The sequence below is a fragment of the Molossus molossus genome, unplaced genomic scaffold, assembly GCF_014108415.1.
Source record: "Molossus molossus isolate mMolMol1 unplaced genomic scaffold, mMolMol1.p scaffold_m16_p_19, whole genome shotgun sequence".
NCBI classification, from domain to species: Eukaryota; Metazoa; Chordata; class Mammalia; order Chiroptera; family Molossidae; genus Molossus; species Molossus molossus.
In genome coordinates this window covers 14214070-14229810 of record NW_023425354.1, presented here as the reverse complement: position 1 = coordinate 14229810, position 15741 = coordinate 14214070, and the positions used below count along the sequence as shown (strand labels likewise).

General features: G+C 46.6%; 1 protein-coding gene across 1 annotated transcript in view; it reads left to right on the top strand.

Moving 5' to 3' along the window:
- The window catches only part of ITGB3 (integrin subunit beta 3), a 50058-nt gene that overhangs the window by 20038 nt on the left and 14279 nt on the right, over window positions 1-15741 (top strand). Inside the window, exons 3-10 of the mRNA XM_036268674.1 lie at window positions 3687-3882; window positions 4682-4934; window positions 6561-6723; window positions 7594-7755; window positions 9824-9919; window positions 10355-10444; window positions 11152-11286; window positions 12417-12846. Of these exons, the coding sequence (XP_036124567.1) occupies window positions 3687-3882; window positions 4682-4934; window positions 6561-6723; window positions 7594-7755; window positions 9824-9919; window positions 10355-10444; window positions 11152-11286; window positions 12417-12846 (1525 nt within the window). The remainder of the gene's footprint in view (window positions 1-3686; window positions 3883-4681; window positions 4935-6560; window positions 6724-7593; window positions 7756-9823; window positions 9920-10354; window positions 10445-11151; window positions 11287-12416; window positions 12847-15741) is intronic.

The window sequence follows — 15741 nt, the reverse complement described above, 5'->3', positions numbered from 1 at the left end:
TTTATTTATATATATCATACCAAAAGGATTTGAATATATGACTTATACCGAGATTTTTATATTTTGAAAACTGCACATTCACGGTCTTATTTTATCCCTTGACCACCCCATGAGATGGGCAGGATCATGACAGCTACTCATGCTGTACTTTCCCAATTTCCAAAATGGGATTAGTGGAGAATGGGAGTAATAGCATGTGTCACTCTCCCAGGAGAGGGAGGGAATTCAGCTCACATAGCATGTGGGCCAGAACCTCCCACCTCTCTGCTTCTATCTTCCCCTGGGTCATGGTTATTTTTGCTCTTTTTGTGTAACATCCAGTTTCACTGGGAACTAGAACTTTAATATTCTACCCCTCCTCCTTCCAGTTTCTCTCTTAGTAACCTGGAGACATTCTTTCTACCCGCTCAGCCTGGATTATTAAGAGAGGGAATGTTGGCCAGGTGTGTTGAGGTCACTGCTGCGGTATTCTTCTGGGACAGGAGGCTCTCAGGGAGAGTGTGGCTGAGCAGCAGGCCTGCTGTGTTCCTGACCTCTGACGTCAGTGACCACAAAGGGAGGGATGGAGACAGTTTTTGTTTCTTAGTGTTTATATTTCTAAGGAAATTTATCACAAGCCGTAAGAGCAGCCAGCAAGGCTTAGCACTTCAAGCCTCCTTCTAATAAGCACTGTCATGTTAGAAAACGGGGATCAGGAAACCCCCTCCAAGCTCCAGATGTTCTCCCCCTTCGCTGATGCAGCTTGAAGATGCAGGATGGCCTTGCTGTTTTCACGTGGTGTCCTGGTCTCACTTTTTCCTCTCTCCTTCAGCATCTGTCTTAGTCTTGGAAAGGCTCAGCTCCTCAGTGCATTTTGATCTATGCGATCATTGCCTTTTTTGGAAGGGTTTCTCACTGGGGCTTAGTGGGCAGCTGGAGTCAGAGATAAGGTAAGGAGTTTGCTCAGCGAGAAAGAGACTGCTTCCTGAGGGAGAAACTCTGGGAGAGATGGGCAGGGGCAGCAAGAGGAGTTTGGGCGCAAAAACACGAAGGGCTCATGAGTTCTGTCTGTCATTCTGTCCTCGGCCAGAGCTGGGGGCAGAGAGGGTATTTTCATTTCTCTCAGAGGCTCGGAGGATCTGTGCTGGCCCTGTGGGAACCTTTTGAGTGAGGAAGGTTAAGTCTTACGCGCTGTTTTCCATTGCTGATGTCATTTCTCAACCGTGTACCTAGGAGAAAGAAGGAAGCTAGCTTCCCGAGCCCCTTCCACGCCTTGCCTGGGCCGGGGCGGTCCTCATACCGTTTGTCTTAGTCCATTCAGGCTATTACAACAAAAATACCATAGACTGATGATGTGACAACAAACTAATTTTTGAAGTTCTGGAGGCTGGGAAGTCCAAGATCAAGGAACTGTCTGCATCATAGACAGCTGTCTTCTTGCCGTGTCCTCACATGGCACAAGAGGTCAGGGAGCTCTCTGGGGCTTGTTTTTAAGGGCACTGATCTCATTCAAAAAGTTTCCCCCTCCTAATACCTTTACCTTGGAGGTTAGGGTTTCACATATGAATTCTGGGTGGATATAAACATTCATTGTGCAACCCTACGGTACTGTTCATCTTTCCATCCATGCGGGAAAGCCATTCAGCCTATCAGAGGAGGAATGGGTAGGAGAGGGAGAGAGACTTTGAGCATTGTGAGGGGTTTTAGGCAATGGAGTCATGATTTTTAAAACATGGGTAGCTCCTTGTGGCTCAATCCCTCTCCTGGAAATAGGGCTACCAGTGACCTGAGGGGACCGAGGAGGCAGAATGTTATCTACCCTTCCCCCACCTCCCACATCCCTGTCTTGCATTCTAGGGCATTCTCAGACGTGGCTGTTCCTGGGCCCATCACTTCCACACGCCTGCTTCTCTGCCTTGAGTCTCACTCTGTGCAGAATATAATACCATTTATCATTTTGTGGGGATAATTGCACTCAGACTATCTAATTGGCATCTTCTGCCACTTCCTAGCTCTGTAACTTTGGGCAAGTTACTTAACTTCTCCAAGCCTTAGATTTCTTACCTGTAAGATTGGGTTCCTCATTTGTGAAGCCTCCCAGCCTCAGGTTCCTCATTTGTAAAGTGATAATAGTTCCAGCATGACAGAACTGTAATGAGGAGGGCGGCAGTAATCCATGGAAAGTGCTTGTCACAGAGCCTGTAGTGCAGTAGGTGCTCAATAAATGTTAACACCGGTTGTTCTGGGATATTGGTATGGCCCATTCAGCTGACTTCCGGAAGTGGTTGTGACAGGAGGAGGGTGGTGGCGGGGTGGTGGATTGAGGGCCTGAAGGCCTAGATATTGTGAAATAGGTCCAGGGCAGGATTTTCAGCCTTCCTGCCAGCCTGGCAGGGAGCCTTCATGGACTTGTGCCCACACAGTGCTGGCTAAATTTGCTGAATGTCAGAGCAGGAAGGGACGAAAACACCATGTCATCTAAGCTCCTTTTCTAATAGGTGAGGAAACAAGGCTAACAGGAGTGAAATGACTCATTTGAGGTCACATGTCTAGTTAGTGGCAGACCCAGGACTGAACCTGTTTCCTGATTCCCAGTGTTCTTTCCAGTGCGGATGTCCCCCGTTCAGTACTCGGGTGTAAACACACAGAGCTCCAGAGGCTTGTGGGATACACACCAGGCTTTTGGGAAGGGTGATCAATTGGCTCTTTGTCCAGGGTGAGGGAGGAAGTTTAAAGTGATAAGATAGGCTCTGGCCAATGGCCCGGCCTCATGCGATTTGCCCAAGCTTGTGAAGCTTATTCAAAATTAACTTATCCAGGAACTGTTTACAGAGTATCTCATAATAATAGCTGACATTTACTGAACACTTACCCTGTGGCAGGCACCATGCTACGTGTTCTACATGCATTGTCTTATTTAGTCCTGCATAACATCCCTGTGAGGCTGGGGCTATTATTATCTTCATGTTATAGCGCAGAAAACAAGCTGTGGAAAGTTTAGGTGACTCACATAGTAACTAGCTAGTAAGAGGCAGTGCTGAGATGTAGTCTCAGCCAGTCTACTCCTGTGTGTGTAGCCCCTAGTCTGCTGCCACCCAGTACTTCTTCCCCCATCACCTCTGTGGTAAGTCCTGGGGTGGGTGCTGGGAATAGAAAGAGAACAGGGCTTGCCCTCATAGATCTCAGATCCTAGTCAGTGTCTTAACACAGTGGCTTCCAAACTGTTTGACCCTGACCCCCAGAAAGAAATACAGTGTATATCATTATTTATTTTACATATTATACTCCACTCCCCAATATATAAATGTTTCACAAAACAATATTTACTTTTACTATTTATATACATTGATACTTTCTATTCTAGTCTATTCTTTTGTTTTTTATTTGATAAATAGATGGTTGAGACCTACTACATTGATTTTTGGGACCCACAGTGGGTGCATTTCAGAATTTGAAAACAGTAGTTTAATAGGCATCATACTGTATTGGCTCCCTTTCTGGCTACCAATCTGTGAGTAAGTACTCACCCAACCTCTCTGTTGTCTCAGTTCTCTCCTTCTGTACAATGGACCACATGAGTCATTTATGTGGGTTTAGCTCCAAAATCCTGGGTAAGCTCTAGGCCAGCGGAAGGCAGGAGAGCCTGCAGAAGGCAGAGAACCACCATAGCTCCAATCATAGGCTGCCCTTGGGCTCCTGTTTTGCAGACCCTGCCTCTGAGCTCACCCCGCTGTAACCTGAAGGAGAATCTGCTGAAGGATAACTGTGCCCTGGAGTCCATCGAGTTCCCCCTCAGTGAGGCCACCATCCTAGAGGCCAGGCCTCTCAGCGACAAAGGCTCTGGAGACAGCTCCCAGATTACTCAAGTCAGTCCCCAGAGGATTGCACTCCGGCTCCGGCCAGGTAGGGAAGGGGCTCAGTGTGGGGAGACACCAGACAGATGGGCACAGGGTACAGGGCAGAGGTCTGATCACAATGGAAATGGGGCAGGAAGAGAGGATGTAGGGAAAGATGTGGTCAGGAGAATGGAAGGTATTGGGACTTGGAGTCAGAAGATCTGAGTTTGAATTTTGACTCTCCCATATATTAGCTATTTGAACTTGGGCAAGTTACTCAACCCTTCTAGGGACTCAAAAAATGTTTCTCCCTTCTTTCCCCCAATGCCTATTTCACCTAGCTTGTAGCTTTGTGTTGAGGCTCAAATGAGATACAAGATGAGAAAGTAATTTGTAAGCCCCTTTTCCATGTGAGATTGGGGAAGGGGTATGGGGGCAAAGAAAATAGGGGCAGGAGGTCTTCAGAGGGAAGAAGGATTAAGCTAAGAGACAGGTTTTTCTGATTAAATTAAGGAGAATTTAAGAAAGTATCTTCTATGTGTAAGGCATGTGGGTGTGGCATAGCTCCAGCCTTTTACAGAGTCTGAAATGTAGTAACTGCCACAACTGCAATGACTCAAGGTAGTAGACCCTTGGGATCCAGGGGATTAGGCAAATGGGTGTTTAGAGAAGGTGGAGAATTTTAGAATGGAAATGAAAAGGTTAAAAATGAGAGGGTCAAGAGATTGGCAGGAGAAGAGGAGATGGGACCAGGATTTTCAAGTTTGGTTTGATCAAGAAGTTATTTAATCCTAACTGTATTCAAATCTACTAAATAAGTCTTAAAGAGAGAAGAAGAGAAAAACTAACATCTTTCTGCCTTTCAGATGATGCGAAGAGTTTCTCCATCCAAGTCCGGCAGGTGGAGGATTACCCTGTGGATATCTACTACTTGATGGACCTGTCTTATTCTATGAAGGATGATCTGTGGAGCATCCAGAACCTGGGTACCAAGCTGGCCTCCCAGATGCGCAAGCTCACCAGTAACCTGCGGATTGGCTTTGGGGCCTTTGTAGACAAGCCTGCATCACCATACATGTACATCTCCCCACCAGAGGCCCTCAAAAACCCATGCTATGAGTAAGTCCTCCTCCAGAAGTCAAGGCAGGGCATGGGGGCCAAAAAAAATAGGGGCAGGAGACCTTCAGAGGGAAGAAGGATTAAGCTACGAGACAGGCTTTTTGAAGCATTGATTGTGTCTTTTCTAATTAAATCAAGGAGAATTTAAGGAAATGCCTTCTATGTACAAGGCATGTGGTTGCCCTGGGATTCAGGGTGTGACACAGTCCAGCCTTTTCTAAAGTGTGAAGTCTAGTAACTTCCACAACTTCTGTGACTCAAGGTAGTAGACTCTTGGGACCCCTCCGTTTTTCCCCAGACAAGTTCAAGTCCTGGTTTCTATTTCTAGCTCTAGGATAGCTTTGTTGGCTACCTTCTGGCCAAATCATATCTCCTCTCTACCTTGGTCTTCCTGTCTGGCAAGTGGGCCAGCTTGTTGATCTGGAGTGTTGTGTCATAATGTCTTAAAAGCTGTTGGATGACCTAGAAAAAAAATCCATCAGCCCTGGCCAGTTTGGCTCAGCAGTTAGAACATCAGCCTGCAGTCCAGAGAGACCCAGGTTCGGTTCCCGCTAAGGGCACGTACCTCGGTTGCAGTTTGTCCCCGGCCCTGGTTGGGTCGTGTGGGTGGCAACCACTCGGTGTGTCCCTTTCACATCGATGTTTTTTTTCTCTCTCTCCCTCCCACTCTATCTGAACAAAAAAATGGAAAAATGTCCTCTGGTGAGGATAAAAAAAAATCCATCAGCTTCTTGGTCTTGGTCACAAATAAATTGGAGACAAGAGAAGTGGGGGACAGGAATAAGATGAAAAGTAGAGAGAAATTTATGGATACATATATAGAGGAATTATGATTTCAGAAGGATTGATTTCATTGTTACTTTTTGTTTTTGTCCTACTCATCAAGAGTATAAGTTTTATAGGGTTAAAATGTTTATTATTTCATTGGTGGAGGCTATGAAAATCCATGCATTACAGTAATTTAAAATGATGGTTTCTGAGCCTGATAAGGTATGAATTTGCTTTTTAGTTTTCAAAGTTATATGACATGCCTTTTTAAGCTTCTGAGTTGTAAGGTTCCCCAGGAAAGATGTCAGCCATCAATTAAACAAACCAACCATTGGGCTGGGGACAGAAATACTCCTGTCTGGCACAGATCTATCAATTTATTGATGGTTCAGGGGACATTGTTATTGATGAAACTTTTGCTTTATTATTGTGCTAATGTTACTTTAGAGAAGTATTAAATATAAGAGAAACTCTTTCTGATCTAAGTGTTTTATTTGTGTTAACTCATTTAAGCCTCACAACAATTCTTGTGAGATATGTGCTCTCATTTCCCATTTTTATAGGTTAAGTGTAGAGAAACTTGCCCAGGGTCCCATGACTTATAAATAGAGGAGCTGAGATTTGAACCAAGGCGATGTAGTTTTGCAGCTCACTCTTTTATCCTCTAGGCTAGCTGGAGGTAGGGCCAACGTGGTAATTTGAGGGGGTTGGAGTCTGAACTGTCTGAGTAATTGTGGTTGTATAGAACTGGCTGGGGCATACCGCTGTCCATACTTGTTCCCCTTCTTTCCCCTTTCCACGCCACATGTAGCCTTTTCCATCAGGCTGTCTGCTTAAATGATCTTCCTCCCTTCCCAGTATGAAGACCACCTGTTTGCCCATGTTTGGCTACAAACACGTGTTGACGCTAACTGACCAGGTGAACCGCTTCAATGAGGAGGTGAAGAAGCAGAGTGTGTCACGGAACCGAGATGGCCCAGAGGGTGGCTTTGATGCCATCATGCAGGCTACAGTCTGTGATGTGAGTTTGGAGGTCATGAAGTGTTAGGTGTGGTTAGCGCAGATCAAAAGGGGAAGGAAGTGACTCAACTGTGGGGATTTCTGTGTGATATAAGAGATAGGAACTAAGCCCAGCAGGTGTGGCTCAGTAGTTGAGCGTTGACCCATGCACCAAGAGGTCGCCAGTTCAATTCCAGGCCAGGGCACACGCCCAGGTTGTGGGCCAAATCCCCAGTGGGGAGCATGCAGGAGGTGGCCAATTGATGTTCTCTCTCATTGATGTTTCTGTCTCTTTCTCCCTCTTCCTTCCTCTCTCTCTCAAATCAATAAAGAAAAAAAAATTAAATAAAAGAGATAGGAACTAAGTAGAGCTCCATAGAGTATAAATCATAAATTGCCTCTGATAAGCAACCTCTGCTTGTATCTGCTCCCTGGCCAGAGCTGATGATTATTTGAACCATGTGGTACCAGATGTTCTCTGGGGAAAGCATCTTCTCATCTTCTCTGGCAGTATATCAGAGTCAAGCTGGGTTAACTTAACCTCAGTAAAGCAGGAAGATGTTAAAAATGGATTTCTTCTAGCCCAGCCCAGCTTTGCAGATGCAGGTGGATATCTAGATAGGCCATATAATTGTTGCTGGAAAAGTTATACTTGGAATTGAATCAGGTGTCTCTCAGCTGCTTAAACTAGTCAGCCATGAGACTGTTTTCCTAACAGAAAAGAAACCCTTGAGTTGCAAAGTTTCAGCTTGTGTTCCAAGGGCTGGGACTGAGACCCTTCACCAAGATGACTTGTTCAGACCTTTAAACAGGCAGGTCCTTGGGTCTTTGTTTTCTGCCAATGACATGGCTAAAGTTGCTTTCTTTCTTTTGCCTTTTTTTTTTTTAACAGGACAAGATTGGCTGGAGGAATGATGCATCCCATTTGCTGGTGTTTACCACTGATGCTAAGACCCATATAGCACTGGATGGAAGGCTGGCAGGCATCGTCCAGCCCAATGATGGGCAGTGTCATGTTGACAGCGACAATCATTACTCTGCCTCCACTACCATGGTGAGGTTCTTGACACCACATATGATCTCTATTCATTATGGTCAGCTGCCTTAATCCAGGCAGAGTCTTTGTGTGAAAATGGAAATGGTAGCACCTCCTCTGGGCAGGATTTAGGGCTCATTTCAACCTGCCCTCACCCCTAATTGGACATCCTTATTCACGGTACAACCTGTACAATCACTAGAAATGGCCCTGGCTGTGATCATTATTACCACTATCTCCATTGCCTCCAGCACCAGCAGTAGCATCATCGAACCCAGAATGGACCCAGGGGACTTTTGTTTGTTTTTTTGTTTTTATCCTCACCCGAGGACATTTTTCCATTTTTTTTGTTCAGGTAGAGTAGGAGGGGGAGAGAGGAACAGAGAGAGAGAGAAACATCGACGTGAAGGGACACACCGAGTGGCTGCCACCCGCACGACTGACCAGAGGGACCCAGGGGACTTTTACAGGTCCAGCTGAAACACAGGCCTTCCCATCTACTGTGCATGGATTAGCCCCTTCTTGGGATACCATGCACACTTGTGGTTATTGGAAGGAGATAGAGGAAAAAGAGACAAAAATAATAAAAAACATGGAGAGCTGGTCCTGTGAGGAAAGGTTAAAGGACTCAGAATCATTTAGCCTGAAAGAAAGAAGGCTAAGGGATGATTTAGCTGAGACACAAGAAGACTTCTTTAAGTTGTTTTCTATGATCCTGTAAAGTTAAATAAAAGGAAAGGAGTTTAAATTGAAACAGGAGAAATTGTTATATGCCATAAAGAAAATATACACACCCTCAGAATGCTGATACTCTGGGTATTTTGGGGGAGGTGTGAACTCTTTATCTCTTATAGACATATAACAACTACATTGTCCATGTGGCTTCAAGGTACACCTGTGTTAAGGCAGGAGCCTGAGCTGGATGATCTCATGAGTTCCCTGCAATGTCTAGGATCCCAGGGACATGTTTACAATTCACCAGCATCCCCACTGTGGCTTGAATTTTTTGATGTCAGCCATATTCAAGCAGAGCACTACCCAGCAATGGGTGAGTCAGGAAACATTGACACCTAATCTAGGTAAGGCTTCTTACTAGGGGCTTAGGGAGATAAAGAGACTATATGGAGGTCCTACCCTTAGGGAGTTTTTGGTTTAGTCGAGGAGATGTATTACCAATAACACCAGATGTATGTTTAGTGTTAAATGGGCAGCATAGTCAATAAGGTATTTAGGTATTCAAAGGAGAAAATCTCCTCATAAACTGGGGTGGTCAAGGAAGGCCTCTTGGAGAAGGCAGAACCTGAACTGAGTCCATAGGCAGGAGGAGGATTACTCAAAAGAAGGCCACTCCAGGTGGGAGAGAGAAAAGGGACCAGGTCAATGGTAAGTGGAAGAGGAAGAGAGGTGAGTGATGATTGGAAGGAAGATTGGAAAGACCACATGGTAGAGTGTGGCAAATGCCAAGCCAAGGCATTTGTCAGTAGTTGCAAAATAGGAGGAAGCTTCAAACAAAAGGTCTAACAGTACCTGGCCCGTGGAAGCTGTTCCTTGGCATGAGTGCATTAAATTTGAGTAGGAAAAAAGAGGTACTTAGTTTTGACACGACCAGCCTGTACCTCTTCATCTATCTCTGGAGTTCACAGCTGGGTTTGTGCTGCTACTTACTCCATTGCCTCACATTGATCAGGGGGTGGAAAGGTTTAAGCACCACCACTGTCTGGGCCATGGCTCAAGTCAGCCAACTTCCAAAGCTTAGAGTCCAGGGATGGACGTGAATAGACTTCTTCTTCTTTTTTTTTTTTTATCCTCACCTGAGGACATTTTTCCATTTTTTGTTCAGACAGAGCAGGAGGGAGAGAGAGGAAGAGAGAGAGAGAGAAACATTGACGTGAAAGGGACACATCAAGTGGCTGCCACCCACACGACTCAATCAGGGCCGGGGACAAACTACAACCGAGGTACGCGCCCTTAGTGGGAACCAAACCCGGGTCTCTCTGGACCGCAGGCTGACACTCTAACCACTGGGCCAAACCGGCCAGGGCTAGGCTTACTTCTTAACTTACCTCCACGTCCTCCCTTTTTATAGGATTATCCCTCTCTGGGGCTGATGACCGAGAAGCTATCCCAGAAAAACATCAATCTGATCTTTGCAGTGACTGAAGAGGTAGTCAAGCTCTACCAGGTAACTATGGCATTAGGGCTTCCTGGAATGACAGTAGGGGTGGGGAGTGGGGGCATGAGAGTAGGGGCGGGGAGTGGGAGTGTGATGGGTGAACCTATCTCAAGGAACCAGTATTGACCATGGTTCCCAACCAGGAAAGACCCTCCTACAACCTGTTCCCAGGAGCTAATAATGATTCCTCTTCAAGCTTGAATCTAGTAGGATGTTTGCCGTGGGGAAGGAAAGTAATTCAGTAGGGTAAGTGGTGTGAGAGGTGTTCTCTAATTTTGCTCAGCGCTGAAATACTGCTAGATTTATTCCTGGCAGCGACAAGACAAATATCCTATTTTTCCCCCTCAATTTTCATTTCAAAACCCTTCATCTGATTATGAGAGGGCTTTTGGAGACCCCTACCTTCATTGAGTCAGCCCTGGGTATCTTTGTCTTCCTTTCTAGAACTACAGTGAGCTCATCCCTGGGACCACAGTGGGGGTTCTGTCTGCTGATTCCAGCAATGTCCTGCAGCTCATTGTTGATGCTTACGGGGTAAGTGTCTCGCGCTGGGAAAGGGCCTGCTAAGAGTTCGCCTCACTTGGCATTTCCGCGGGAGGGCTCAGATACGGGAGTCCTTAGCTACTAGTTTACCCTGTAGCCTTTACTGCCTTCCTCTTATTCTTCCAGAGGCCAGGTGATGGCCAGCCCTGGGAGGCATGCAGCTTTCTGAGAAAGAAATGGCTCAGAATGAAATGCCAGGGAGCTTGGGAACCGTGAGTGAAGAGCTTAGAGAAGGTGGAAGGGAAAGAGAGGATGGGGGTGGAGATGAGAAAGGAGCACAGCCCTGAAATTGCAGGGGGAGCCTGAGTGAGAGAGAGCTGGGTTCCAACAAGAGCGAAAAGAGGGAGCTGAGCCACAGAGAAGATGAGGTCAACTAAAAATTAGGCAGAAATTGCTAATACCGAAGGTGACCAGAATTAGTTCTTTCCTTTTGCACATCCATGAGGCTTGCAGGAGGGTGTAGCTGGTTTATATTGTATCCAGACTCACTTAGACACAAGTCGGGAGAGAGAGGAGGAGCAGGGCCTGGGCAGGAAATATAGCAAGTAACAGGGTCCTGGGGTCTCTGGAAGCTTCCAGGTGAACCTCAGCGTCTGGCACTGCCAGAGTCAGGCCAGGGCCACCTGCTAGATTTTGCTTGCGATGGAATTGGCACCTACCAATTCTCTCAGTCCATTTCCTTACCTTCTTTTGCTCAGAAAATCCGCTCTAAAGTCGAGTTGGAGGTGCGTGACCTTCCTGAGGAGTTGTCTCTATCCTTCAACGCCACTTGTCTCAACAATGAGGTGATCCCAGGCCTAAAGTCTTGTGTTGGACTCAAGATTGGAGACACGGTGAGGTGTGCTGGGCAGGGTCTAACCCTGGCCTGTGCCCTGGGGTGATTGGGGGCACCCAACCCCTTCTTCGCTGTACCGTCTTCCTGAAGGTCATTATAACTTAGACCTGCCAGTGGAGCTGCCAACCTTTCCCTCTGAGGCTTCTGTTGCCTAAACTTTCTCCATCTGTTAAATGAACTTCACGGTCAGGATTTTTTAAAACTTGAATTTAGGTTACCTCTGCTTGTTTATGCACAGTTGATTGCAAATGACAACATTTCTTACCTTCAGCCCTAACCAGTCTCCACCTCCCCCAAGGTAAAGTCTTTCTTTCCTCCACACTGTAATATGACCGTGTCTTCTGTGAACATTTATTGAGCACTGACTATGCCAGGCATTGTTCTGGTTGCTGAGATTCAATAGCAAATGGAACAGGCAAAAATACCCACCCTGATGGAATTTCAGAATGCAAATGTTCATTTTGCCCTTCTAGTACCTCTGTGGCTTTCCTTCCTTAGTGGTTGGTTCTCCTCTGTTTCTTCCCAAGGGGAGAAGGGTTGGTGAAGGGGGAGCAGAGAAAAGAGAGGGATATCTATATATCCATATTTATGTTATCTATATCTATATCCACCCATCATTCCATCTGTCTATCTATTCTAGGCACATGTGCACATATTTCATGTGAGAACTACTGGCCTGAAACGTGTTTGATTGCACAGCGATGAACGTTATGTGGAAACTGAACAGTAGATCCTGAGCCTGTGGATGGCCACTGTGTGGCATTGTGTGGTGCAAAAGAGAGCTTTGTCTGTCTTGCTGATATGATGCAATCAGTCCAGGTAGCTTAGTTGGCCAGAGCAGAGCATTCACAAGATCACAGGTTCTGTCCTGCTTGCGCAGGTTCATTTCACACGTGAAATAAAAAACCCAACTTTCTGTATCATAACCGTAAATGCCCATCTCTGCACCCAGCCAGATATGTCACAACTGCACAGCTGTTCAGGGCTTCTGTTTTTCTTTGCAGACCTTGGTAGTGGGAAGACACCCAGTTTGTGTATTCCTTGGCAGGGCAGAGAACAGCTTATCTCCAGGGCTGAAGTGTTAGCAGGGTCTACCTGTGTCTGAGTGCAATCTTATTTTCCATCCAGGTGAGCTTCAGCATCGAGGCCAAGGTGCGTGGCTGTCCCCAGGAGAAGGAAAGGTCCTTTACCATCAAGCCTGTGGGCTTCAAGGACAGCCTCACCGTCCAGGTCACCTTCGACTGTGACTGTGCCTGCCAGGCCCACGCCGAGCCTCATAGCCGCCGCTGCAACAATGGCAATGGGACCTTTGAGTGTGGGGTGTGCCGCTGTGGGCCTGGCTGGCTGGGGTCCCAATGTGAGTGCTCAGAGGAGGACTACCGCCCCTCCCAGCAGGACGAGTGCAGCCCCCAGGAGGGCCAGCCTGTCTGCAGCCAGCGGGGCGAGTGTCTCTGTGGCGAGTGCGTCTGCCACAGCAGTGACTTTGGCAAGATCACGGGCAAGTTCTGTGAGTGTGATGACTTCTCCTGTGTCCGCTACAAGGGGGAGATGTGCTCAGGTGAGTAGAACTGCACACCCCTCCCATGCTGGTGCCCACGCACGCTCACACATCTGAGCTTCAGGTGGGCACAGGAAGGCCCACAGGGCAGAGCTGAGTAGATGGTGTTCCCCTCAGTGGGAGAAAACAGAAATGAGGTTCTTTTAATTCCTCTCAGCCTCCTATGTCCTTGCTCGTGGGATACAGTGACATTTGCTTATGGGAAGGAGTAGGGAAACAGGAAGGTGAAGATCGTTTTTTTTTTCTTCTTTTCTTTCATATGCCCGTCCTCTAATATTTGAACTCACTGGTTCCTAACCCTTTTTTAAGGAAAAAACAAGAAACTCACTGAATGATCGTAATTAAATTTTTAGTATTTATAGATTTTGAAAATACATGCCATCAGAATATATAGTAAAGTTAGTAAAAATTGTCTTACATGAATTTGTCTTTTTATCACAAAAAAGACTTGGAAAGTAGTAATAAATATGCAAGACATTGGAGCATGTTTAATGAGCCAGTACATGTGGAACAATGACTGGAAAACAGTAAGCTCTTATTAAATGTTGGCACTATTTTGTTATCACTATTGGTATTACTATTACTCTTTTGGATTCTGGATCTGTGCTTATCAAGTGGTAGCCATTAACCACATGTTGGTGCGTGGGCCGATGCACAATCACTGAGCCACTCTGGCTGGGTGCTATTTAAATTTAAAGTAATAAATTTTAATTAATTAAAATAAATTTAAATTACATTTAATTTAAAATGAGAAATTCAGTTCCTCTGTTGCTCAGGGCCACATGTTGCTAGTGGTTGCTATGTGGGACAGCACAGATGTATCTTGAATAGCCCTCCCACAGAGAGTCCCAGCCTGCCCACTGGGGATTATGATTTTGAGTCCTTCTGACTATAGAATACACAGTTGTTGTCCTCATCACAAAAATTCAGTACAATTTTGAGGCTCACTGATCATCTCACACTGGTTTCTTCTTGCCCCAAAGACCACTTCTGGGGTCTTTCCCCAGCTAGAAGTTGAACCGATGTTAACATAGTCTTTATCTGCACTGACAATACTCCAGGAGGCAAATAGGCTGTCTGAGTCGTGCCTGGAGCATTGGGGATAGGTTTTTGCTGGGCTATAATTACTGTGGCTTAATCCCTCTTGTGACAGACAGATTAAAGACATTTGAACATTGGTTGGGACTGGTTAATGAGTATATCGTGTGGCAATCAAACAGAGATTATAAGTGGCTTCTATAGTGATCAAATCCATGACCCAAGTTGGCTTCTTTTGCATTGGGGGTCTAACCAGCTAAGCTAATCCACCAGACGTTCACTTGAACATCACCCTTTAAAAAGGGCTTGATTAGAAAGCTACATCTGTGTCATTCTGAAGCATGTTCAAGTAATATAAAAACGGCTCATTTTTATTATCAACATTGTTTTCTTTACTCATACCAACAAAATATGAGAGAAATATTGGAGAAAAAGGATATCAGAGCTATTAGGGGAGAATGAGATCAGGTATACACACACACACACACACACACACACACACACACACACACAGTAGTTTGAATTAGCGGATGAAGCAGGAGTTTAAGTTCATTTTAATATTTAATGGTATTTAATGTATTTACTTCAAAGTACCAAAGGCAATGGGTAAAGTGGGAAACCCTTGCGGGGGAAGGTTGGGACTGAAAGGGAGCAGGTTGCCCAAGTAGAGGCCTTCAGCCAGCCCACTGGAGCACCAGGGACAGAGGGAGGCCCACGAGGCCTCCACGACCTGATCGCTCCTGGTCTGGTGTGAGGTAGTGCGGGAGGGACCCCAGCCAGAGTGTTTCCTTTGGCTGCCAGCTCTACCGAAGTCGAGGAACATAGCTGCCAGGGTCAGCAGCCGGTTCCTGCCTCCCACCAGTGCAAGAACAGCTTATCCTCTACGTGCTGCAGCCTCATGTGTGACCAAACCACAGCAGCCACTGCAACTCTTGGAGGCTTCCCTCCCCCACTTCCTGTCAGGGTGCTGGGTGGCCATTAGTCTCAGGACTAGAACCTGTGGTAACGTCATCACATTGCCTAGTGACAGATACTCAGACCCAACCACTGAGCACCTGCCCTGTGCCAGGCACTTAGTTCATATGGGTGAGCAGGGGTCTTGCATGATTCTCGACCTCGCAGAGCTTATAGCCCAGCTTGCCGTCGTCCCTCCCCAGAGCTGTTGGCCTGTGGTCTGTTTGTTGTTTGCTGCAAGTGGGGGCTCGCGAGGCAGGAGGGCTATGACCTGGCCATTTCTCTAGCTCCTGGCCTTCCCTCTCCACTCCTTCCCAAAGGTGACATGCATGGTCTTCGTGGTTGCACATTGTCAGCACCCCTGCCTCAAACACACGGATGCATCCTTGTCCTCAGGAGACTCTTCCACCCGCACATCCATGAACATAGATTGATCTGGCAGCCTCGTGAGCCAGGTTCTGTGCTGTGTGCTGTAGTGATGCCGGACAGAGAGGCATGAATAAGCCAGTTCTGCCCTTCATTAACTTACCCAAGGCTAATTCACAGCACGAGGCACAACCTGCCAGATCCCAGAAGACAGGTGTCCTCAGGGAGCATTACAGGAGTCCACTGGAGAGAGACTCACTGTGGACAGGGGAGGCCTGGATGGCTTCTTGGAGGAGGTGGCATGCCAAAGGGGAGACTGGCTCATAAAAGAGAGGAGCGGAGTGATAGCAGAGTGAGGCATCAGCTCAGAAGGTCAAGCTACATAGAAAGAGCGACTGCGTTCTCCCTGACCTGAAATACGGGCTCCTCCTTTCCTCTCCTCCCCCGCCCTTGTTGCCTCCTTCCCCACTTCCCTCCTCTTTCTTGCACTTTCTTTTCATTTTTCACCCCCTCCTCTGACTTTCTAATGAACCCAGG